Genomic DNA, 25,868 nt, shown 5'->3' with positions numbered 1-25,868 from the left:
AAAAAAAGAATACAAGAAAATGCGCATGTGCTTAACCGAGTTTTTTCTATCTAATGTATGCTCACATATCGTATAGGTACAGTCGGCAAAGAAGGACGAAGTGTCTATGCATCCATCAAATAGCCTAAACTTTGTCCCATCCGATTGTCATGAAAAATTACTAAAAGGTCATCGGTCAAAATAGCATATATATCATTCGTTTTGAAAAATAAGAAATCAACCGAAATTACTTTATGTCTAGCCCGTTGTTGGCACCAAACTATGTTTATAAGAAATGAGTTTTTTTTATCTAAAATTTTAGTTAAAGTTTTTAGTAGTTCTGTACTTGTATATTTGGTTTTATAACTATCGTAATAATATTTAACTCGTTTTAAACGCAATGAATTCACGAAAATACAATTTTAATAAATGGTCATTAAATTCGCTCGATAGTTTCTCTTACGCGTAATATATCACGGCTATCTTTCATGGTAGCAACCCTTGACATAAACGAGGCCTAAAAATATTCGTGTAATTTTATGAATTGCTTATAATTACTCTTTCGTGTCCGCCTCTGTGTGACCCATATTCCGATTCAGGGATGGGTCGTCGGTAACACACGCCAATCTCGTTTTAACATCGACGAAAATAATAAACTGCTCATACAACCCCCAACCCCAACCTATTTTTTTTCACTAGATAACGTTGTATCTAGCCCATCGATATAACAGCGACAGGAATAATATTTTTGGGAAGTTTGTGCGAAGAACGCATAATTTATCCATCAATCATCGAATATTCATTGTATTTTGTATGTTTATATCGGCATATTATTGGATCTGTATCAGTGGTTGCATAAAGTCAGGGGTAATAGTATCACTGACACTGACAATTTTACACCTCCTTTGATTTCTCTTATTATTAATAAATAAATACATTATAAGATATAGATATTATATTTAATAATTATATTGAAATTTGATATACAGAATTCAATAAAATACAATATAGTAGTGGAATAATTATTACATATTAATCAGTTCTACTTCATACAAATCAAGTGTTTGATCGGTTGCCTGCACATGCATATTAGAGTAATCATAAACTTAATTATATATTACCTATCTATATAACTAACAAATATATAGTATACATCTATATAAATATAGGAAACTAGTAAATTAGATATGTATGTAAGTTATTTAAATCTTTCATTTTTGACACCGTTCTCCTCAGACCCAGGTGGGGTTTTTGTTGACAGGCCTCGCAAGGTTTCTTTGATTTCGATCGGGTTTTCTTGGGTTTTGCCGGTAGTGCCTTGATATCGATTAATGCGTGGGAGGAGTTTGTATACCAATATTTCTTATGAATTTGTCTGGCGATTTCAATTGTATCACCTATAACATGGATGTATTATTAGTTGCATAACATTCAAAATTATGAATTATTCACACTGAGGGGTATTGTATGACAAATACATTTTATATATTAGAACTTTAAATTAAGCCTTAAATTATTATTAAATAAATTTACATAAGGAACCAAATATTCTGATAAATTTCTATAAAAATGTTTCCTATTACAACCTAGTATATTACAACTAAATAATGCTTTTTAATCTTACCAGTGGCTTCGGTGGGGTAAACTTTATTGGAGAAGCAGAACGGTTCTTCATACAGAAGAAATATGAGTGTTTTTGTTAGTTTTTGATTGAACGGTATTTCGTACGCTAGGGATGTGTTCATGAATTCAATGAAACTATCCCATCTTGGATAAAGATAATCCTGGACCATACCTACAACAGTTTTTTTGGTGAATTTTTGGTTATTTGGCGAGATGTATCAATAAATCACTCACCAGACCATTGTTTAACGGCATAATCCAGAATTTCACCGAATGGTCCCCATAAAGTGATCTGATTCCTTGCGTTGTACTCATAGAGTTTCTCTTCCTAAAATGTGAAGAGATAGTTATAAAAATAGCATGAAAACTGATAGAAAGACGTACTATAGTGTTGTTGGCGCACTTTTTGGCTGATTCGATCCATTTGCCTATTAAAAATGCTTCGTTTGTTGCCAAGATAGATTCCAAATCCTTAAATATTTCTCTAAAAATGGTGGCAGCTTTCCTGAACATAAAAAATGGATAAATTTAATGGACCATTTAATCTTGAAACGTAATTCAGTGTAATCTAGGTTGGTTATAATAATAATCATACAATCACAAAATATATTTTGTCACAGATTCAGACAAAATTCCCACTGTAAAAAGTTATAGTCGGTAGGTTTAATGTTTAGAGAGTGTTATGAATCGGGTAATGCTTTCTATATTTGTTTCTATATAAAGTCATAAGTACCCTGAGTTTCTTAAAATAATTGTTTTACATATTTCGTCATCTTAAAGAAAAAAATATAGTTTTTCACAAATTTACAAATTTTCACAAATACCGTTGATGTCTATAAACACCTAATCAAATACACAATTTATATATTAAAATATAGAGTCAAGCTATCATTTAATATTGTAAATATTTGATAAATGAAATAAAGTAAATTGTAATGGGATATTTCATATTATACAAAATATGTTGTGGTTAGTTGCACATGTGTTTTCTGTCTGAGTGACCTTGGCGCTAGAACGTTGCCGTTTTGTTTTAAGTGTGCCTAATAGAACTCTAGATATTTATAAAGTCAGTTTACTTTGACAATTGCCAAATCGCGGTTGTATCTTCGTATTGTTGTTGTTAGAATTTGGGTTAACTAAAGACTAAATTTTTAGACTAACTGTTTGTGGCAAATTATGAATTAACTCTTATTGGAAAACAGGAAATGATGTGAGAAGTTGCGGTAAAAGCTAATAACTAGACAAATAGTAGATATAATATTTAGACTAGACTAGGAAAAATAATGTTGAAGCCATTAGGACAACGTTATAAATTTCCTCTTATGAGTAAAATGCATTGAATATTAGAAAAATTATTGATAATGGTGACAGATAATTATGGATGCTAAAGTATTCAACATTTATGATTTTAAGCCTCTTTCCTTCTCATATTGTCCATTTTTGTTACACCCCTAATTCTTCTGCTGCTCGTATCTTACTTTTTTTTATTTCTTTGGTCAGAAATAACGTCACTCAGCCAAAAATCAGGGTTGGTTTGTAATTTGATTTGCACACTTTAATTTTAGTGTTGTTCGATATTTACTTTTTATTAAAGAATTTTCTTTTCACAGCAAAAGTGAAAATTCATGGTCTCTCCATTTCTGACATTTATTTCCATCTCCTGGCCTCCATTATTTTAGATTTCTTATATCCAGATATTTAACATTTACCTATATTTATTAGCCTCAATACTCTCCGTACGTATGACTACTCGCTCTCCAATCACCGTGCCTTTCGTCTTGCTTTTATTCATTATGATTTAATATTCTCTTAATATTATATTGCATTTGTTTTTCTGTTAATTTTATAGTCTCTTACTTGTTACTTGAAAAATATATTTATTCAAAGTATTGGCCATTCGATTTAATACATCTTCTCCAAGTTTCAGGCAATTTATGGATGCCATCCCATAAGAACTATTTTTGATGTAAGCAAAGACATTCATCGAGTCATTTTCTAATTAAATAACGTCATTAACAACTTTGAAATTGACGAAGTGCTGATCAGCAAGTGCGAGTCCCATTGACACGAAAAGTTGATAGTCCGACGGGGCAAGGTGTGGAGAGTACGGCGTCTGATCGATGTGCTTTCAATAATTCCTTTTTCCTTTTCTCCTTTTTGCTTTTTCGGTTTTGCTTTATGAGACAGCGCGTTATCGTACTGTAAACTTTACTTTACCGTATCTTCGGCCCATTCTAGACGTTTTTCGATCAATGCGTGGTTCAAATTGATCATTTGTTGTCGGTAGCGATTACTATTAACTGTTTTAGCAAGCGTTAACAGTTTGTAAAACGCCACGCCAGTCTGATCCCACCAAAAACAGAGCATTGTCTTGAAACAAACAATATTTGGCCTTGGAGTCGATCAGCCGGTTTCGCCAGGTTATAATCACGAATTTTTGCGCTTAGCGTTTTCAAAATAAATCCAGTTTTCATCACCCGTCATTACTGGATGCAGAAATAACTTCCGAGCATATCTTTGAAGCAACATTCTGCAGACGATTTTTCGATTTTCCATTTGCCAGTCATTTAATTGTTTCCCCATCGTATCAGTCCCCCGGCGTAGTCAGTCGCCACATTTAACGCTTCTGCCAATTATTATTTCGAGTTTGGGTTGGGTCTTGCATCCAATACCTCTAGCAGTTTCGCATGTTCACCGTTCTTGGGTCTACCAGAAAGTTCTTTGTCTTGCACATCGAAATCACCACTTTTGAACTTTCGAAACCATGCCTCACATGTTTTTAAGGTTAAAGCATGCTTACCGTAAATTTCTACCAGTAAACGATCACTTTCGGCGGCTTCTTTCTCTTGATTAGGCAAGAAAAGTAATGTGCGTCAGAAATGCACGTTTTCAAACATTAAACTGAATATTTTCAAAGAAGTATAAATTGAAGCATAGAACATATATAGATATTTTACTTAACTAGGCGAAACCGAGGAAATGTTTTGCCTGGTCCAACTAATGTCACTTCTTTTTTGATTGGATTTCTATAAAGCGATTCTTCGTTTCAGTTTGATTATGACGCCCTTTTTGTGTGTCTGGCATAAAGTACGATGAGCATTTTTGTGTTTTTGTTATAATTACTATTTGATTATAATGTATTTTCACTCTTAAAAGTGTTGTGTATCTAGTGTGAAAATGTAAAACCAGACATCGTTTTCCTTGGAAGAAACAACTCAAGTTAGCTAGATTAAGGATTTGCTTGTGACTTAGCATTGCTTTTACCTGATAGGTATAGAATTTTTTACATAAAGCATTTGTGTTCATATATATTGTTATTTACAAGAATAAAACATAAAAAAAATCATAGAAATCATACCAAAGAAATCATAAAAATATTACCCACACTTTAAAACCAAGTTTTAAAGAATTACATTTGGGTTTTATTTAAAATTTAATTGGTCAGTAGAATGTGACGTCAGAGATCACTCACGTGATGCGTATGAAATCCTCAAGCAACGAAATGCTTTCCTAATAAATTATTTGCTTTAGAGGTGTCTGTAATGGTAATTTAAACTAACCAATGAAATGCAGCGAAATGACGTTCTCAGGGCCTTCCTGTTGAGACCACGCAAAACAATTCTGAAATTCTTTGTATTAAGTTAACACTCTATATAATTCTCTATGCTTTGAAGCTTGATGTCAGTAGAATAAAATGGTATATGTGTCAAATCATAACGTTTCTTACTTAAGCGAGCGACATCTGTTAGAAAAACCGGTAATAACTTTCCGGTACACCTGGTATTTACATCTACTATCAGTACTATCAGTATTTACATAGTCTACAAATGCTTCTGACGCCATTTTTTATATGACATTTATCATGATATCATCCTTTAATATTAACAGAGTTGGACAGTGGACTTAAACTTCTACGTTGTGTTGTGTTGGTTCTGCTAGGGATTTTGATATTTTTTATTTTCCGTCTGTCGGGGAATAAATATTTTGACTCTGTGAAGGTGTTATCAAGCTAAACTAAATCACTGAATAAACAATATGACTCAATACTCACTGAAAATCAGTTGTATTCTTCGCATTAAAAGTATCGATAAGTTTATCATAGTAAATGTCGCCGTTCGCCTGAAGCACTTGTCTGGTAACATCCACCAAGTCATGTAAATACCCAGGGCTGTCCTTTAAATTGTCCGCCGCCGTTAATAGACTGTTCCAGGCTTCAAACAGGTCCGTATATTTGTACCAGCTCTGGAATCGAATAATATTTAATTAGTATGTTTACCGAGGTGCTATTCGAAACCTTACCCATGTTTCAATGTTCAGGTCGGGTGATCTGGTGATAGCAAAATGACCTCGGAGACGTTCTGACCCCGAAAAGTCGTAGACAGAGCCCTAAAATTGTAGAAAAAAAAAACAAAAATTACTAGAGTTGTTCGTTAAGTTCGCAGGACAATGTCTTATTTCTCTTACGAGGTAACGTAAGCTTACGTAAGACTACCAAAATGGATAAAATTACGATTCTGCGTTGGAAAAACTTTGCATCAATACTTTTTATAAATTTTAAAATGCACCTAGAAGGAGTGCTATAGTGGCATAAGGAATAGCATTCATAAAATAGAATAGAAGCCGGCATATATACTAATATATCAGATTATTGCCAGAAAATGTTAAATCTGTAAAGCGTCCGATTATTTGCATATTTGTTGGGGCGACAGTCTTTAAATATCGAAGTTGACGCCTCATTCAAGATTGTTCTTTTCTATATTACTTTACTCATTGGATGAACGTGGAATTCGATCACAATCCTGGATAACAAACTAGAAAAGACACCAATTATCAGAGTGGAGGATCCATTTTCCGAACGGAATTTGATCCCTTGGACTGATAAACATCTTAATGTAAAGTTGAATGGTAAATGAAAGTTCGTTATTACAAAAAAAATTACTAGTTCCTTTGTAAGTGTAAAAGAAACACTAAAAGTTGTTTCTTTGGGAAATAACAATTAAAGCATGTGTATTTTATTTCCTTTAGGTTCTAGCACTAGGATATTCTAGCTAGGATACAATGAAAAGGAATAATCTACTGCGACTTTAAATCAACTTTAACTACAATTGGCACTATATTTGACGTCATCTGTGAGATGCATTGGCTGTTTTATTGTATATAAACTATAATAGACACTCTTGTACGTAATAGAAAGAAACAAGTGAGTAACATTACCCGTAAGATTTCCCAAGCTGCTTCCGCATTGACGTCTTCTTTACCATACCGTCTGATCGAATAGTTCCTGAACCATTGCGAAAGGTTCACCGGTTCGTCTCTCCAGGCAAACTCCGTCATTAAATCGTACATGACGTAGTTTTGATTGATGCCTTCCATGGTCAATCCAGTACCAATCATCGTGGAGCCGTTTGCATTTCTGGTTTCAATTACGCGCTGAAATTGTATTCAGTTGAACAATCAAAATAATGTGGATAAAGTCTATTAATTTTTTATATGGAATTCCTTGAAGCCATTCTAAAATCTATAAAAGTTTTTAATATCACATACTTTTCACAGATATTCAGAGTGAGAGAACAGAAGAACTATATATAAGGATAGTAAATAAGAAATGGATAATAGGAAATATGAAGAAGAAAGAAAGACTAAAAAAGCTGTTCTGTCATATCCCAATTGTCGGTTTTTGTTCCAAAGATTTAAAAGTGGTTCTTTTAATGTTTGTGACGAAGTACGACCTGGAAAGTCAAAATAATTCGAATTCTGTGATGTATGGTAACTGGCAATGAAGAGAGGATCTACTATGATAATTGCAAGCACAAAAAGTCGTGGGTTAGTTAGGATTAGGTTAGTGTTATGAGCTGCTAAAACCAAATGAAACTGTTACTGCAAATGTTTAGCTACGTAAATTATTTTAAAGATGTCGGAGAGATAAATGAGTAAAATTTTGAATTTTTGAATGTTTGTAAAGTTCCCAAAATACCACTTTTATAATATCTCCATATTAATAGCTGGTATTTTGGTTTCTCCCGCATATTGTCGGTTAGTATTTCATCATGTTTTGTGATCATTACCTGGTCTGTAGCTTATTCAGAATATGAAAAACATTTATAGTTGACAAGAAGAGAAGATGATTGGTAAATGCAATATATTTTGGGAGTAGGCGTAGCATTCATGCTACCTTAAATAATTCGAACCGAGATATTCTAATCCTATTTCACCTCTTTCACTCTTACAATTAAGTTCGTTAAACTCACAATTGGCTGAAGCACAGTTTCGAAATATTGAAGAATGTGAGAATAGATCGATGATTGGATAGCTGCTAAGCTAACGTCGGTCTTTCGACATGTTCAACATTTAGAAAACATTTTGATTATACTTAATAATATACCATTTTTTCTCAATAAATGTTCTTTTAAAATGAAAATACTTGCAAGCACCTATTATATCACCATCGTATTTGAAATGCCCCCAAAAATCTAAGAAAAGGACGTGTACTAATAGTATTCGACCAAATAAATTCATTTTTTTTTCAAAAAAGACTTGCAACCACCACCAAGTTCTTTCTTAATAAAATTAGGATATTTGTCTTGATGAATTATTGCTTTCTAACTGACGTCTCCATTTTGAAGTCTTAGATTGGTTAGGTTTAGAAGGTTAGGTTCAAAGGTTGACAACGCTGGTGGATTGGTACCATGCGTTCCCGACTAAAATAAAAGAAAAAAGAACACGACGACGCCTCTTTCTTTCCAACCTGACTCAATGGGACACAGGTGTGGTACAAGTATGTCTCGAAGAAACAACTTGAACTACTCCAAGTGTTCCAATCCAAAAAAGTCCGTGCGTTACTCAGAGCCCCATGGTTTATGAGGAACGTCAATACACACCTCGAATCAGGCATCCCGTTTGTGAAAAATTTCATAAACATGCTCAGTGTGAGGTTCTCCATAGAAACCTTAGAACACGATAACACCTTAATAAAATCCCTACCCGTCCACAAACCCCGGTAGTAAACAAACTACGATAGTCCCAGTCGTAATCCAGGGTCTCTGTCACCCCTCAAGCGATCTCCCGTGATCCTCCCGTCGATCACATGTAGTAATTAAGATCGAAATAAACAAGTTTTTATACAACCAGTGTTTTCTGTTCCCGTGTGAAGTCTTTTCATAAAAATAGTAGTGAGTGTTCGGACAAACGATCGTGTCGATAGCCACACATTCCAACGGTCAAGACGAACATTAAGATGCTTCGCAAAATTGAGTGTTAAGTTTATATAACTTAACATTTCAGCTCATATAACGAGGACTAGAACAAGACCTGAAGGAATATCCGGAATATCAGGCCAGCATGTAATATCATTATAAGAATGTAATAAATAATGTTCTTTGCTACAGCATCATTAAACTGATAAGAGAATTACTCACTTTATTGATGATACTGGATGAACCATGCATACCAAGTGTGCCTCCGAAGTTATGGAGCATGCACCAGATGAATGGCTGACCGTAGTACTGATCCAGTCTGTCATATTGCGGAAATTGTTCAGATTGAAGATCCAACACGATCATGCTACCCTAAAAATATACCAAACATACTTAATAAAACTTATTAAGTTGATTAAGTACTTTTTAGAGCAACAAAGCTGAAAAACAAATATTATTACTTATTCATCTGACTATTATATATTAAGACCTTAATATATTGTTAATGTCTACTAAACAAACTGTTAAGACCAGATGGCTTAAACTAGTGTTGGGAACTATCGACTGAAATCGACTATCGACTGTTTATTAATTGACTACTTTTTACTATCGACTGTTTCAGTCGTGTACTTTTAGTTACTATTTTTGGTTCTACTAGTTTCATTCGATTGATTTTTAACGTTCTGGCTTTGTCATTCTAGTCGCGCCCTTATACATAGATATATATGTAATATATATAGTTTTATGATTTTTTTGATAGTTATAAAGTTATAAATAACATGTATTGTATATTAATATAGCAGCATTTTGGAACGATATTTTTCAAGATTGTTAATGTAATAGGGTAAAATGATTAAAATTGTGAATGATAAATAGTAAAATCCTTTTGACTGTTTTTATGGCAATAATATATTACCTATATATTTGACTACTCTCTGGATTTTTGTTAAAAAATATTTCCGTTCAATAACAAATAAAGCATTTACTTTATTTAATATCGCTCTAGTAGTTATTGTGTTTAATTTTTATTTAGTATTTATGGTTATTGTACATCTTTAGTTTTTAGGTTTCGTTTAAGTTCTATTGTATTATCTATAATTATTATACTATATTATTTAAAAATAGCAATTAACATATTAAAATACTATAAAACACTTGTGAGGTATTAATCCATTCCATAGAAAAATTCCATTCCTTTTTACAGATCCACAGAATATTCAAATATCAAAGTAATTCTACTTCGTTTAATTCTCATTTTCTTTTTTAAAGTTAGTACGTGAAGGAATGTGTACATCTCCATCTCGCTTATACTACTGTTGGAAACAATAAGCACATATAAATTATCTTCCGTCCTTTCCTCTCTAGTAATTACTATTTTCAGTCGCTAGTTTTTGACTATCGACTGGTTTGTGACTATCGACGTTTCGATTGTTTTCTGTCGATAGTTCCCAACGCTACTTTAAACCATTTGTCAAATGGCGGTTATTCCTGTTGAAAGTTCTGTTGCTCCAAAAAAACACGAATATTATATATTATTACAACTTATAGCAGTACAAAATATCCACAGACATTCCAAAAAAAAAACAAGACACACTAACAGACACATCACTTATTTACCGTTGGTACACTGGTTAAAAAACTTTTCGCGCGCTTGGTATCGCTCCAGAATCCATCACTATAGAACATCCAACCTTGCAAGACCCTGTATAGAAAATAGAGCTATTACTATATGTAAATTGAACACGACTTACTTTAGGAATAGATGTCAGCAAAGCTTTGGCTCTGTTTGGAGTCCAAAAGAAGAAAGAATGCACAAATAACCAGCCTTGCATAACCCTGTTGTGAAAATATTAATTAAAACACTGATTGAACAGAAGAACGATTCATAACGTATGTTAATTTGATGCCCTAAAGTCAGATCTTCGGTCCATGTGTCAAGATTAGTTGAAGTTTTCGAGTTCGAGCATGGTGGCAGTATGTCGCTCTTATATCGGCTGTCAGCAGACGCCGTGGCATTAAACATCATTTGGAACTTGTTTTTGTATCATGATTGTGTTTAAATGTTACGTTTATGGATGTTATATGCACGGTAAACGTGGAAAAATCATGATAAATGCACTCAAAGGCGGATATTGCAACTGTCATTTTCCTATAGTAAACAAATTATTTTGTAATGGGTGTAGAACAAATCTGTATAAGAGACCATTTGGTGAACATGTATACTTTGCGGTTCTCTTCTTTTCTTAAATTAAAAAACCAAAACTACTACTACACTAAAAATAAAAAAATAATTAAATCTATATTTTTAACACAAAAAAGCTTTTTAAAATAAAATATGTACATTAAAATCGTTGTAATAACTGAATAAAAATAAAGAATAACCTTAATTAATCTATCTACTACAGGCATTTTATATTCTCCTATATACACAAAATTTAACAGGTTAATTGAAAAATCCCCGGCCTTGCACATAGATGACGCTACTAGAATTAAATCCATATGCTTTTGAAGTTGAAGCAAAAGCAAAAAAAGCATTGTTGTTGCGGACACTGCCACAGGAAAATCAAACAATAAGGATTGGTATGCTAGGTTTAGACGTGGTGAAATGAGTACCGAAGACGGTGAACGCCCAAAAGAGGTTGTTACCGAAGAAAACATAAAAAAAAACCACAAAATGATTTTGAATGACCGTAAATTGAAATTGAATGAAATAGCAGACACTCTAAAGATATCAACTGAACGTGTACATCATAACATTCACGAATATTTGGGTATGAGAAAGCTCTGTGCAAAGTGGGCGATGCGCGAGCTCACATTTGACCAAAAACAATGACTAGTTGATGATTCGGAGCAGTGTTTGAAGCTGATCAAGCATAATAAACCCGAGGTTACGCGTCGATATGTGACAATGGATGAAACATGGCTTCCGAAGTCCATTCAACAGTCATCCGAGTGGACTGCACACGATGAACTCGCTCCAAAGCGAGGAATAATTTTCATTGACTACCTTGAAAAAGGAAGAACCATCAACAGCGACTATTACATAGGGTTATTGGACCATTTGAAGAATGAAATCGACAAAAAACGGCCGCATTTGAAGAAAAAGGAGTCGAAGAAGAAGTACTGCTTCACCAAGGAAATGCGCCGTTTCACAAGTCAGTGAAAAAGATGGCAAGAATCAATGAATTGGGCTTCGAATTGCTTCCTCATCCACCGTATTTTTCAGATCAGGCCCCCAGCGACTATTTTCTGTTCTCAAATCTCAAAAGAATGCTCGCTGGGAAGAAATATTCGTCGAATGAAGAGATGATTGCCGAAACGGAGGCCTATTTTGAAGCAAAGGACAAATCGTATTACAAAAACGGCATCGAAAAGTTGCTAGGGTCGCTATAATCAGTGTATCACCCTTGAAGAATATTTTCCCTCTAATTTTTTATTCTAGTTAAAAAGAAACCGAATTCTGTTGCGCAATTGAAACGTAAGCAAAATTCTTGAAAACAATACAAGTAATAAGAGGTTATAACACTATACTATAAACTATTGTGGCTGTATAATTAGCTTTAGTTTTTAGATGTACTATAATCATAGAGTAAAATACACTACAAGTACATTTCGCCAAAATCTCCTATGAAGTTAAATCTCGATTTCTCTATGACTATAATGTTAAAATAAATTATATCTAAAAACAGTTTTGTTTCATTATTTTATTTAGATGCAAAATGTACTAAAACTCAAAATTTATGCGGCAACATTACATCGTTTTAACGTCAAAATTGAGATGACGTATTTTAACAACTTTGTAGTTTGCATTTTAGATAAATTGACTATAAAGCCTAATGTAAGAGATATCAGTCATATATAATCAAATATATATCAAAAAAATATATATCTATAACGTTTAAACGAATCACACTTGAGATACTGTGAAAGTATTTGTTAATAATTACGAAAAATTTAAATATACATTGTAAAGACTTATAAATCGCCTGCCACTCAACCTTAGTTCTTTAGTATAAATAGCAAGTGATGTCATTGATTTTTATTTATAATCTTTAACAATATTTTTCTTCAATTTTTTTCTATTTTACAAACAGGTCATAGCACAAATAAAACATATTTGCTGCTAATATTATGATATATTAACTACTGGAGATATCTGAAATAATAACATACCCGATATCCATGAATAATACGATACCATATAGTAGAAATGTTAAGTATTAGGTGTTTGCATGTATTTTGATAAGCGCCATCTATTGATAAAGTCACTCAACACACCTAAATCAAAGTCAAATGTGGCTGAATCTGTATCAATAATTGTTAATTCTCCTAATCTGATCAGATTATTGGACATATATACAGACTTTAGAATAAGACTAATTAATTAAAATAGTATTATATACAGGAGATCACTCTATGAAGTAATTTTATACATGCTATGTATATAATACAAACATAACAAATTTCACAAAATAAACTGACATAGAAATAGAAAACACTAATTACTACAAATACTATTTAATAACAAAGCCATTTATATTGCATTATTAGCTGAATTTTTCCATTCTCAATAATTACGAATTGATGTTCATATAATTGATAATTCTACTCACCAGGTTGCATTGGGATCGACCTGCTTCATGGCAGAATAAATGCTTTTACCAACGTTGGCCAAGTATTCCAAGTCGGTGCTTTGTGGTTCCATCTCATTGAAGCTGTCGCAATTGTAAACGTTGTCTGTTCCAAATGCAGATATTTGCTAAAGAAAAATGACTGAATGTTAATTTTAGCTTTACAAAATTTTGTAGAGGTAATTTTGTAATAAAGAGTGTAGCAGTCCAGAAAAAACATTATATATATATATATATATATATATATATATATATATATATATATATATATATATATATATATATATATATATATATATATATATATATATATATATATATCGACATTAATTCATTTGTAGATTATGATCTGCAATTAAATAGCAACATACGGAAGAAATTAAAAGAAAAATATGTACAGGGAGTAGCGGAAGAGCCAAATAAGGAGAAAGACATTGGCAAGAGAATAGCCAATATAAAGTTTTGATGTTAATCGACCAAAAATCTCAAATCGATATAATTAAGAACAGCGAGGTATGCCGTAAACGTGTTTTGACATTATTTAACTTAAATATCATTTAAAGATTTCAATAAAAAAGTAATTCAAAAAGATAACGTAAGATGGAAGAATTTTAGGAGTTATTATCAGGACATTTAATGAAAACTTACGAAAGGTGAATTAGGCCAACAATCTGCTGTCGATCACTATTTGGGTATAGTTGTCTTCTTTGTGAAAATACGTTAGGTATAAATACTATGTCAAAATAAATTTTATTTATTCTAGTTTTTGTTTTAATATTTTAATTATATTGTTTATTTGTATGTCTAATTATGTCTTTATTCATTTTATTGCAATACAATGTCTATCCCTTATTGAGCTTTTGAAATATCTGCAAAATCACAAAATTACCTTAATTATGATAATTAAAGTTAATTAAGAAAGTTAGATTAAAAAAGAAAGTTAGTTAATCATATATATAGAAAGTTAAATTAAAAAAGAAAGTTGGTTAATCAAGTATACAAATATGACATTTTTTCAGTCTTTCGTTTACTATAATCTTCAAGCAAATCCTGTTTTCACATTATTTAACTTAAATATCCCCATGTTTCATAGCAATTTGTAAAATTAGTGCTACAAATATACATTTTACTAACAATCCACACCTAATACACTATTTCTTGTATTGTGTGTTGCTAATTTTCTCTATTAAATATTAGATAATTATATTACCTCAACAATATTTTGTAAACAAGTTACAATAAAATTACAACTCTTGAAAACAACAACGCGTAGCTCTGGAATCTCTTAAACTGGATTAAAAAACATGCGCATGAGCAGTGTCCATAATTTCATCCTTATACTGTCGTCTGAATTTTATTCAAAAACGCCACGAACGTTTTCCAAAAACGAATATTCTTTATTTAATAATATATTTCATTCATAAAAATTAGTTATGAGTTATTAGTTTAGTTATTTTGTTATTAGTTATTATAACAAAATTTTAAGAAACTGCAACTCTTTTAATAGTAGATAATTCAAGAAATATTGTCACACAAACTAATACTACACATGTAGAAGATATAAAGTTTTAGACCGAGGACTTTTCGCCTTACCATCGTTCTTCGATCTCGATAATCGAATAGTTTATGAAATGATAAAACTAATATTTAATAATTTGTAACTATTACCTCTTCTAGAAACATTTTTCCCACAGTTTGGAATAGATCTTCGGTAGGATCTATGAAATATGGACAACAGTAGACGTCAGCAAAATTGTTCCATTTGGACATTAAGGTCATGTTGGTGTTCGGGAATAAACTGGAAATACCGTAATGAAACTTAGATCCTAAGCCACTCAACAAGACAACACTTACTTTTTAAACGACCTGGGGACATGTCCAGCGAAGGCGGGTAGTATGGTGATGATGCCGAATGATCTCATCCGGTCCAGTATGTTGTGTTGCAACTGAATCGATCTCTCGTGCCAAGCCTGGGACAATGGACCACCCCATCCGCGTAAATTTCCCATCCGCAACCTGCGAAATCACAAGGAAAGGAATTATATTTATTCAGAGAATAATTGTACCCAGACCCACCATGCTAAAAATGCTGGACCGGCGAAGTGCTCAGATATGTCGGCATCAGTGAGGTTCAACTTCTGGTAAACCCTTTGCCAGATGGCCTCTTGACCCGTAAAAGCCAGGACGAAATTGAACGAATTCAATACTATCCAGTCGATGTGTTTCTCCCACTGGGCCCAGTCCCACCAAGCGAAGCTGTAGCTGGACGTACATACATTCTGGTAGTATCGGAATCTGAAACATTGTGAGAATTAGCGGGTAACGATAGTTGATGAAATCGATTTCTGACTAAAACCTGTCATTAAACGTGATGGTTAAGTTAACTTCTGGTAAAACATCAGGAAGATTGAGCTGGGACACCTCCCACGAGATGTGGCACTGGCAAAAGTATTTTAGGTAGTGATTGAAAGCAGACGCAGCAGCTACTCCAGTGGTTCCAGTTATCTTGACAACTTCTCCAACTTTTTCCAACTAAAATCATAAGTTTATAATCAATCAGTAGAAAGTACACAACTAAAATGTTTGCCATCCTAATGTTTAATAACAATTAGATAACATCTATATATTAATCGGCTTAGTGAATATGTTGTTTCTCTTTTTTTAAGAAAACGGAGGCACCTGGAGGCGTGAAATTTGGCACGGTTAAAGATTATACAGAGGAAGAATTTTTAGGCCTAATATTATTGTGTAATATGCGCTACAAATAAATATATTCCAGTAAAACGAAAAACGCCCAAATCAAGCAACCTGGAATAGCCATCAGATCAGTGACATAATATATATAAACAAATCTAGCGGGTAGTCATGCGAGCTGCTCACAAGCTGGTCACAATTTCAACAACCACCCCCCCCCCCCTTCGACAATCACAACTCCAAAGGAGAGTTCGAGCTACCTTCAATCCCGAAGACAAAAGGGAGGCTAACGAGGCGACCAGACCAGCAAGGTTAAGACTTGGAGAGAGGAGAAGTAGGACACACTCCTCCTCAATCAAAGCTTCGAAGCGCCCGCGGAGATCTGGAGACTCTCGAGACAGCTTGCAGGGAAAGGCCGCAAAGTCATTCCCCCATTAAAGTTCGAAGTTTCGAACAATTTCGCGATCACGGAATGCGAAAAAGCTGAACTCTTCGCAGAGACATTCGAAAAACAAATGGCTCCAAACCCACCAGCTGAAGGTCGCGTCAAGCGCAAATATCAAGAAGTTTCAAGCGTGGCCAATAATCTTAAAAATTCTGCACCACCAATTTTCCTCAAAAATCATTTAGTCCCTCCAAAAATCTTGGACAAGATTGCACACTGGAAGCACGATCACATAATCGTGATCCCGAAAAAGGAACAAACAATTCGCCTTCAAACTATAGGCCAATCAGCCTGCTTAGTTCAATCTCCAAGATTACAGAAAGAACGAAAGTTTATTTTATAAAGCCGTAAAAGCAATTTTACCCATACACCTGGTAATTCTACTGAGGTCATTATTGTCAGAAAGATCCTTCCAAGTTAGAGTGGAAAAATCGCTTTCATCAACCAAATCAACTCCGGAGTTCCCCAAGGCTCCCCCCTTGCCCCCTGCGCTTTTTAACCTCTGCATTATTTTCTCATTCCTCGGATTGCGCGCAAAATAGATTCCAGAGACGTTCAATGGCTAAGATTATGGAGATGAGAAATTAACCCCTAAAAAGCCCAAGCCATAGCATTCCATCGTAAAAGAGTTACTCCCCCATACTATGTCGCAGAAGTAAATTACCACCAACTATCAAAGTTATGCTCTACAAGAGCTTAATTAGATCAGTGATCATCTTCGGATCAGACACTTGGTCCAGAACAAGCATATAACAGTGCAATTTTAATTAAACATTTAGGTAAAGAAATCATTCTTTTAATCGGCCTGGTGTATTTATTGTTTTTGTAACATATATTTTGACTGAGAAATATTAATAAAAGATAAGAACTATATGAATATATAAATGAATGAATGAAAGTATGCAGGATTTAAACTGAAACTAACTATATAATTTACATAGATGGAGTAAAAAGGACAAATAGAACAAATTAATTTTTACATTAATACATATACATAATACATTAATACATATAAAATTGTTTTATTTATATATTATCTGTTTTAATATAGAAACATTTATTAATTCATTTATTATTCTTTATGTTTATAACATAAAAGTAAAGAAACATCAAAAGTTCTGGAAATAATCTTACTTATGATACTTTGTTATAATGATCAGTGGCGCAGTAATTTACACTTATTAATATTTTGATGATTATTGGAATTTAATGAAAATTAAATTTAAATAAATGCAATTTAAAAAATATTAGTGTTAGTTCTTGAGAGAGTTCTTCGTTTGCATATATTTTAATTTTGCATAAGTTTTAATGTACAGATATTTACTGTTTTAATTAATGTTATATACCAAATATATTTCTAATCTTACATTTAAAATACTGTAAAAACAAGTTTTAGTAACACATAATTTCTAAATTAGTCCTTTTATTCTATTATGACATGATTAATTTAATAGAGTGTGGTCGAATTTTGACCTACTAAAATGACAGATAAGGCTTCGCATACCTTAAACACATCCTTGCCATTATTACTGATATGGGGATCAATTACGACCGAAAAGTTGCTGTATCGTCCTGGTAGAGTTCGTTTGATTAAGTTCTCCACCGCCGCCTGTTGGATATCGGCAGACGTTTTTGTTCTTACATGATCTAGCGTCGATTCAAACTCTGTAACGGAACAAATATTTTTTTACCGAGAAACAGTTAATATATTTATATAAAAATAGTTATCGAAAAAATTGAACCTACTTAAAGAAAAAATAAATAAGGACTGATATCTAAAAAATAATCACACTTAAAGTTCTAACACAAAAAAAAGTTTTAAAACAAAACGTACATAATAATCGTTATAATAACTAATTAAAAATACACGTATTTTATATTCTACTACATACACACAATTTAGCTTAATACCTACCTAAACCTATTTATCTGTTTACAATATTATTTTAACTACTACTAACTGATGACTTGATGAAGTCGATATGAGGAACGAATTAGATTGTTTTGGGTCGTAATTTAATTTTGTGTATATGTCGCAATATTATATTATTTTTGTATTATTCGGTATGCCACAATAATTTCTGGGATGGCCAATTATACTAACCACTTCTTGGCCAACATTCCAAAATACAACAGTATTTTTCAAATTTGCACCATTTTTCATATGGTATATTTTACAGGAGAATATCATGCCCACTTTTTTTTAATATATTTTAACAGGTCAATTGAAAAGTCCCCGGCCTGCCATAGTAAAACATATTGTTTTGTCAAAAATTTTTTTTATTCAATATAATACCCTTCAAGGGTGATATACCGATTATAGCGACCCCCCAAATTTTTGATACCATTTTTGTAGTACGATTTGTCCATTGCTTCAAAATAAGCTTCAGTTTCGTCGATCATCTCTTCATTTGAGGAACATCTCTTCCCAGCGAGCATTCTTTTGGGATCTGAGAACAGGAAATAGTCGCTGGGAGCCATATCTGCAGAATACGGTGGATAAGGAAGCAATTCATGGATTTTTGACACGATGCATTGTCTTGGTGAAGCAGCACTTACTTTTTCTTCAAATGCGGCCGCTTTTCGGCGATTTTGTCCTTCAAACGGTCCCATAAAGTTATGTAACAATGTTTCATCCATTGTCACATATCGATGCAAAAAGTTGGCATTATTACGCTTGATCATTTCGCCCTATTTCGCATACCCAAATATTAGTGAATGATATGATGTACACGTTCAGTTGATATCTTTAGAGTGTCTGCTATTTCATTTAATTCAATTTATGGTCATTCAAAATCATTTTGTGGATTTTTTTAATGTTTTCGTTGGTAACAACCTCTTTTGGGAGTCCACTGCGTTCACCGTCCCCGGTGCTCATTTCACCACGTCTAAACTTACCAATCCTTGATGGTTAATTTTTCGGGGGCAGCCATGTTTTTGCTTCAACTATATTTTTTCCCTTCAAAAATCAATATTTTATCAACGCGCGAAATTCCTTTTCATCCATTTTTTTCATAATAACAAAAGTTGCTTGACTCAAAATGTTATAATTCACAAACTAATGATCCGGCAGCTGTCCAATTTATATACGCATCTTTTGAGGGTTAGGGCTGACTAAAAACATATGGATCTAATTCTAGTGGCGCCATCTATGTTTCAGGCCGGGAACTTTTCAATTGACCTGTTAAAATCTCCTTTTATCAACTAAGGGTTTATCTGGACTGGACCTACAGTTTAACGTGGGCTCCGAACCACGGTCCTCGGCATTGAGCCTACCGACTGGCCAACTTTAGAAATCATCCCAGAACACATCCGGTCTTATCCAGACCGGTTACTGGTATGACTGGAATCATACAGGTCACACACACCAAGAAATTCCTTGTCGGATTTTACACTCTTGCCTAGGACAATCATAAACATAAATTTATGACCATGCCCCAGCAGGATTTGAACCCACGGCTATCGGAACAGTAGAAATCTATCATTAATTAACTATTGTTCAAGTACTACAAACGTTTCTTCATCAGAACAACGATTTAGTCAAAATGTTCAAAATAGTATTGAATCTGACATCATAACATCGTCATCAGGCATGACCAAACATCTTCCGGAAGCATATGAAGAGGTTTAATTCACCGACAATTGAGGAAGTGGCTATTATTATTGTCGGAGAATAATTTCAAGATAGATATTCGGTATACCAGAAAGTCATTACTGGTTTTTCTAACATATATCGCTAGAATTAAGTAAGTAATGTTTTGTTTGATCCATATCTCTACCGAGATTCAGCTTCAAAACCATAAATGTTATATTTTGCGAAAGTAACAACCTCATAGATTCATACCTTACTTAAAATGTGAAGTTTCATGCCAGAAAACCTACATTGCACCTATTACTTTTTATATATAATCAAAATATACGAAACAAAAGTAGTGAAATCGATGTGCAACACAAAAAACGTTCTGGTAGACCAAAAAAGTTTCAAGATGCGAAACTGTAAGAGTTATTGCAAGTAGAACCAACTTAAAACAATTGGCAGAAAGGTTTAATGTGACCCACGAAACGATTAGCGACAAAATGGAAAACTCTTCTGTGAAATGCTGCTTCGAAGATATGGTCGGAAGTTATTTCCGCGTCGAATAGTGACGCAGGATGAAAATTGGATTTATTTTGAAATCCCTAAGCGCAAAAAATCATCGCTACCCGCAACAAAATCAGAATGGGCTCGAAGCGACTGTAAGGTATTTTTTCAGTACGACAACGCTCTCTCTTATAAAGCAAAACCGGTCAAGGAAACGCTGAAAGCACATGAATGGGACATATTATCGCACCCGGCGTACTCTCCAGACCTTGCCCCATCGGACTATCAACTTTTCGCATCAATAGGACACGCGATTGCAGAGCAGCAATTAGAATTTTTAAAATGTTAATTATTAAAAAAATAACACGACAGCAGATGCCTCTCTTATGAATTGACATCAAGGTTACTGATTTTATTAATCAATTAACGTTTTTGGTATAATATGATAAGATATCGGCCCACTTAAGTGTCATATTAATAGAATTATATATAAATGATTTTATCAAGCAATCACTAAAAATTATATGAGAGTTTGGATCAACTGTCTATTTAAGTAAACAGAACCTGTATTGTTAAGAAGTATTGTTACAGAATACTTTGTTCTAATATACGGTAGGAGAATCTAGTTATCTATGCAAGACAAATGGCCGCTTATTAAATAGCTTAACTTCTACTAATGCAGTTAGGATTGTTTATATGGCTCGGTGAATGGAGATAGGACAAAGTGAAACTGTGGTGTTTACAATACGTGACCGTTATTTATTGGCAAATAAAATATGGAAAATACAGTAGATAATAAAGATAACAGCGCTGTTAATTGAAAACGAGACTTGGGCAATCGATGGTGACACTGAATGATCGAAATTACCCTTAAATAATATGCCAGATAAACCTTTCGGAGTTGCCAGATATTCGTCATCGTCTACTAGTCGGCATTGCTGACACATGTTCAACATCTGAGACACTAATTCTCAAAGTCGCTACGGCAGGATATAAAAAAGTTAAAAGTTATATCGTCCCCTTGGGTCGGTACTGTTTAAACTGCATTAAATTTGGGGATATGGCAGCCGTTATTGGGCACGAGGACCCGATGAAAAAACAGATAGTGAAACTAACAGATTCGTGAACTTAACACACGACCGGATGTCGTGGGTGTAAAAGCTATAACTGCAGCGACGGGTAAGGTCGTTTCAGCCTAGAAATGTGGAGGTTAGCGGTGACGCGGTGCTATGCTCGCGGCATGTCCACCAGCTCGCGAACAAGCGCGTTTTCAGAAGAACTTCAGCTGAATTGTTCTTTGTGGAAGGACTGAGATATGAAATGTTTGATTTCTGGAGTGTCCGTTTCCCTGTGAATTTGATTATTTCTGACAAAGCATGGAGCGTTTAAGATTCTCCTGAGGAACTTATTTTGGAAAACTTGAAACCGTTTGACCTGGTTAAGTGTAACAAACTTGAAGTAGACATTACATCCGTAGAAGAGTACAAACTGAATTAACATCTTGTAAAATAAGCATTTGATGGAAATGGCAAGTCTGCAAGAACAGCAGATCAGAGAAGATAACAGGTTTGCTATCCCCGAACCTTTCTGGATTGCGTTCTAGATTTGGGAATGCCAACCGAACCGACATATTAGAACTTATCGAAAGGTTTGGTTGGGTCCAGGAGTACTGATCCAAGCTTTTAAGTTGGTCAAGAGCATCATAGATGTGTGCGGCCAGACGGGTAGCCTGATGGACGGATGAATGGTGAGCGCGAAAGCCGAATTGCTCGTCAGGAATGATGTTGTTTTCCTTTGGGAAAGAGTTGAGAGCGTAGAGTATTGCCCTATTGGCAAGCGTTGCAATGGCACTGGGAAGGCTGATGGACCTGTAGCCAGATGGAGATGATTTTGCTCCTTTCTTGGGAATAACCGCTGATGTGCGTATTTACAAGATACCAGGAAATGTCGCTGCCTCACAATGGAGTTAATTATGTTTGCCAGTTCCGCGATCTGCTTATATGGAAGATTTTTAATTGGGTATCATAGTTTGTAGAGACTTTGGAGACACGAGATTGTTGAGAAAAATGGCTGAGGTGACTGGTATTGGATTCGTTGATCACAGTGTCATTGCCTTTAAGTTTGGCGTTTTCTGCGAGAGGGAGGCATTTCATCCAGGCTTCGTAGGTCTCTGCGAGGAGCTCGACTTTTCTTGGTCAGTGGCTCCGAAATTTCCTGTAGCCGCTGACTTCAGGAGGGAGGATGACATTGTGCGTCTTCTCCACGAGGCACTTCCATCTAGATGCACGCCAAAAAGAAGGGTCCGTCCAGTCTTTGGTCCGCGAGAAATGAGTTGCATTTCAACGCTCGCCAGGTCGGGATAACCTCCCTGACCTCCTTGCCTGCTCTGTTCGCCTTACTTTTATCTGCAGCATCGAGGGTGAATTGAGCTATTCTGTATAAACCATTTTTGATGCGAATTTCACGTTTAATAGCAGAACCTTCCCAACCAAAAGCAACCTGCTCCCTCACGGTTAGATTTGTGATGAAATTTTGACTGTGGTAGATTCGTGAGCAGACTGAATATCACGAATTAGCTTGAGTACAGCTGCCTCGAGCAATTTTGGAGTGTTAATTTTCAGAATCGGATCGTATTTAAATTAAGCAGAAAATCGCAGAAAAGTAGAAAAGAAAAAAATCTGACAGCATGCAAGATCATAAGAAAATATGACAAGAAGGCAACAAAACAAGTGAAACCGCTAATTAACCCTAAGGTACACAAGAACATTTAGAAAACCTAACGCCAACTGATGCAACCGAATATTGTATCAAGTAAAATTTAAAAGACCTCAACAACATAATCCACCAATTAACCATAGTGATAATGTTTAGGGTAGAAGAGTTAATGAAAAATCTAGAAAGTTTTTTTAAACATCCGAAAAATGTATTTAATCCATTCCCATCCGAAATATCACGAGAAGAGGAAAAGGTTTCAACTAACTCTCTAAACACTCTATTTCAAATGGACCTGCCATAAGATAAATTTACTACTAGCGAAGTAAAACGGACAATAAAGAAAAATATTAATACTAGGTAATCTAGGATTAGATCTAATAACCGAAGGAATCTTACAAGAACTTTCAAAAAAATACTTAAATTTATTTTTAACAGGTCAAATAAAAAGTCTATTAAAATTAGTTTTTTTATTCAACATAATTCCCTTCAAGGGCGATGACCCTGATTATAGCGACCCCCCAACTTTGCGATACCATTTTTCTAGTACGATTTGTCCTTTGCTTCAAAATAGGCCTCAGTTTCGTCATCACCTCTTCATTCGACAAACATTTCTTCCCAGCGAGGATTATTTTGAGATCTGAGAACATCAAATAGTCGCTGGGTGCCAGATCTGCAGAATACAGTGGATGAGGAAGCAATTCGAAACCCAATTCATGGATTTTTAATACGGTGCATTGTTTTGGTGAAACAGCACCTTCTTTTTCTACAAATGCGGCCGTTTTCCGGCGATTTCGTCCTTCAAACGGTCCAATGATTCTATGTAATAGTCGCTGTTAATGGTCCTTCCTTTTTCAAGCTAGCCAATGAGAATTATTCTATGCGCATCCCAAAATACTGACGCCATAACCTTGCCAGCCGACTGTTGCGTTTTTCGACGCTTTGGAGCGGGTTCATTGTCATTGTCAACCATAACATCTTCGGTTTGGATAAACTCGATAAGACATACAGAGGAAGTAATTGATAAATGGTGGAATCGTAAACATGTTTTGGACAGATTAGAAATTAATAGTTTGGTGATTGGATTGGACAGTGAGTGGGAAAATGAAAGTAACTGAAGGAAACTTTCAGGATATTGAAAATATTAAGAAATTCCTGAGACAGAGAGTGGAAACAACTAAAGGTAGGCACATAATTAATTATAATAAAAATTAATTAATATAACTGTAGAAAATTATAATGTAGGACGTGAAAGATTTGTGTGCACAGATATGATTGTAATTGTTCAAAACTAAACATGAGCGGATTACAACATATGAGGAGAGAATGAATACTAACTATTTGTAGATATGGTAAATGCATTAGACAGAATTCAGTGATTAATTTTATGAAAAATGGTGTGCACAGATAGTAGAAGAAATAAAATATACAGTGATACCAAGATGACTTGACAAGTAAACACACCATTGAAGGAAACAAGAACTAAACGGAAAAAGTAAATATGCTCTCGAGTGAAAGTAAAATACGTTTCTCAGATATACAATTGTTAATTGGGTGGATTAGGCCTCCAAGGGGATAACACTACATAAAAACACGCCTAGAAACTCTACCTCATGGATGGTGTGGAAAAGAGTTCAATGTAAACAAAACAAATCTAACCTACAAATTATTATACCTGTGTTCTTAATTGTAGTTTTAAGCCCTTCGATAATATATGTATTAGATATACTAATATATTAATAAAATATATTTGATAGCATTTTTGTTCAATTATATTATTTAGATTAGAATTTCCTTGTATGTAAAAGCCTAAGTGAACTAAAACTCAGTGTTGATGCGGCAACATTGCGACGTTTTGACGTCACCAATTTATATGACGTATTTATAAAATAACTTTGAACACTCTATATGTACAACCAAATATAACCTTCTCCTTTTTCGAAGTTGGTTAAAATGGATTAATATCAGCGCGTTATTAGAAAAATGTTAAACGTTTGCATCAAAAGCATCAATGAACGGCACTTATGATTACAAATAATTATTATTTTTAATAAAATTAAACTATGATAACATATAACATCTAATATATTTATAAATAAACCGGATATTGATATAATATAATTAATAACAAATAAAGATCATGGTAACTTTCATACATAAATGAAGAAACAGTACTTACGGAACGACCGAGCATTGTCTAGCCAAACAAACGTTAAAATCACACCAACCCAAACACCTCTCATCTTTGTTCCGCCAGTACTTCACAGACTAGTGACGCTAACAAAGACGGTTTCTATGCGACAGCCTCCAGTACCCTTTTATTACAATTGCGATACTAGGAGAGACCCAACTATTTATGACAATTGATTGAGCTCAGGTAAGAATTGTTGTAGATATTTTATCGTGCCGTATTGTTATTGTGGGACAAAAATACAGACTTGCTTATCATGTCGAAAAAAGGAAGTTATGTTAAACGATAAAAACACAATCAGTTTTAACAAATTAATCCT

General features: G+C 34.0%; 1 protein-coding gene across 2 annotated transcripts; it reads right to left on the bottom strand.

Annotated features, from left to right (window-relative positions):
* Nucleotides 1-916: 916 nt before the first annotated feature.
* Naglu (N-acetyl-alpha-glucosaminidase) lies at nt 917-25,868 on the bottom strand. Of its 2 annotated transcripts, none has more exons than XM_076396531.1 (16): nt 25,538-25,868; nt 18,070-18,230; nt 15,783-15,958; nt 15,503-15,721; nt 15,281-15,442; nt 15,095-15,224; nt 13,409-13,554; nt 10,413-10,497; nt 9,018-9,167; nt 6,817-7,032; nt 5,902-5,988; nt 5,654-5,844; nt 1,987-2,107; nt 1,837-1,930; nt 1,604-1,774; nt 917-1,376 (listed from the first exon to the last, which is right to left on the bottom strand). In XM_076396531.1, the coding sequence occupies exons 1-16, from the start codon at nt 25,599-25,601 to the stop codon at nt 1,153-1,155; spliced, it is 2,397 nt and encodes a 798-aa protein (XP_076252646.1). In that variant the 5' UTR covers nt 25,602-25,868; the 3' UTR covers nt 917-1,152. The 2 variants fall into 2 exon arrangements, with proteins under 2 accessions (XP_076252646.1, XP_076252647.1); XM_076396532.1 differs by lacking the exon at nt 10,413-10,497 and adding an exon at nt 10,547-10,631 and having other exon boundaries at nt 25,538-25,824.

The sequence above is a fragment of the Rhynchophorus ferrugineus genome, unplaced genomic scaffold, assembly GCF_030347505.1.
Source record: "Rhynchophorus ferrugineus isolate W39M unplaced genomic scaffold, kcgeb_rfMv2 rfM2, whole genome shotgun sequence".
NCBI lineage: Eukaryota > Metazoa > Arthropoda > Insecta > Coleoptera > Curculionidae > Rhynchophorus > Rhynchophorus ferrugineus.
The sequence above is the reverse complement of the archived record's forward strand: the minus strand, read 5'-3'. Positions and strand labels throughout refer to the sequence as shown.

Coding starts and splice junctions, on each gene's coding strand:
- Naglu (XM_076396531.1), bottom strand. CDS start 25,601: ATGAGAGGTGTTTGGGTTGGTGTGATTTTAACGTTTGTTTGGCTAGAC. Junction 15,225..15,280: donor GTCCCCAGGTCGTTTAAAAA/GTAAGTGTTGTC, acceptor CGGTATTTCCAG/TTTATTCCCGAACACCAACA. Junction 10,498..13,408: donor GTCGATCCCAATGCAACCTG/GTGAGTAGAATT, acceptor TTTTCTATACAG/GGTCTTGCAAGGTTGGATGT.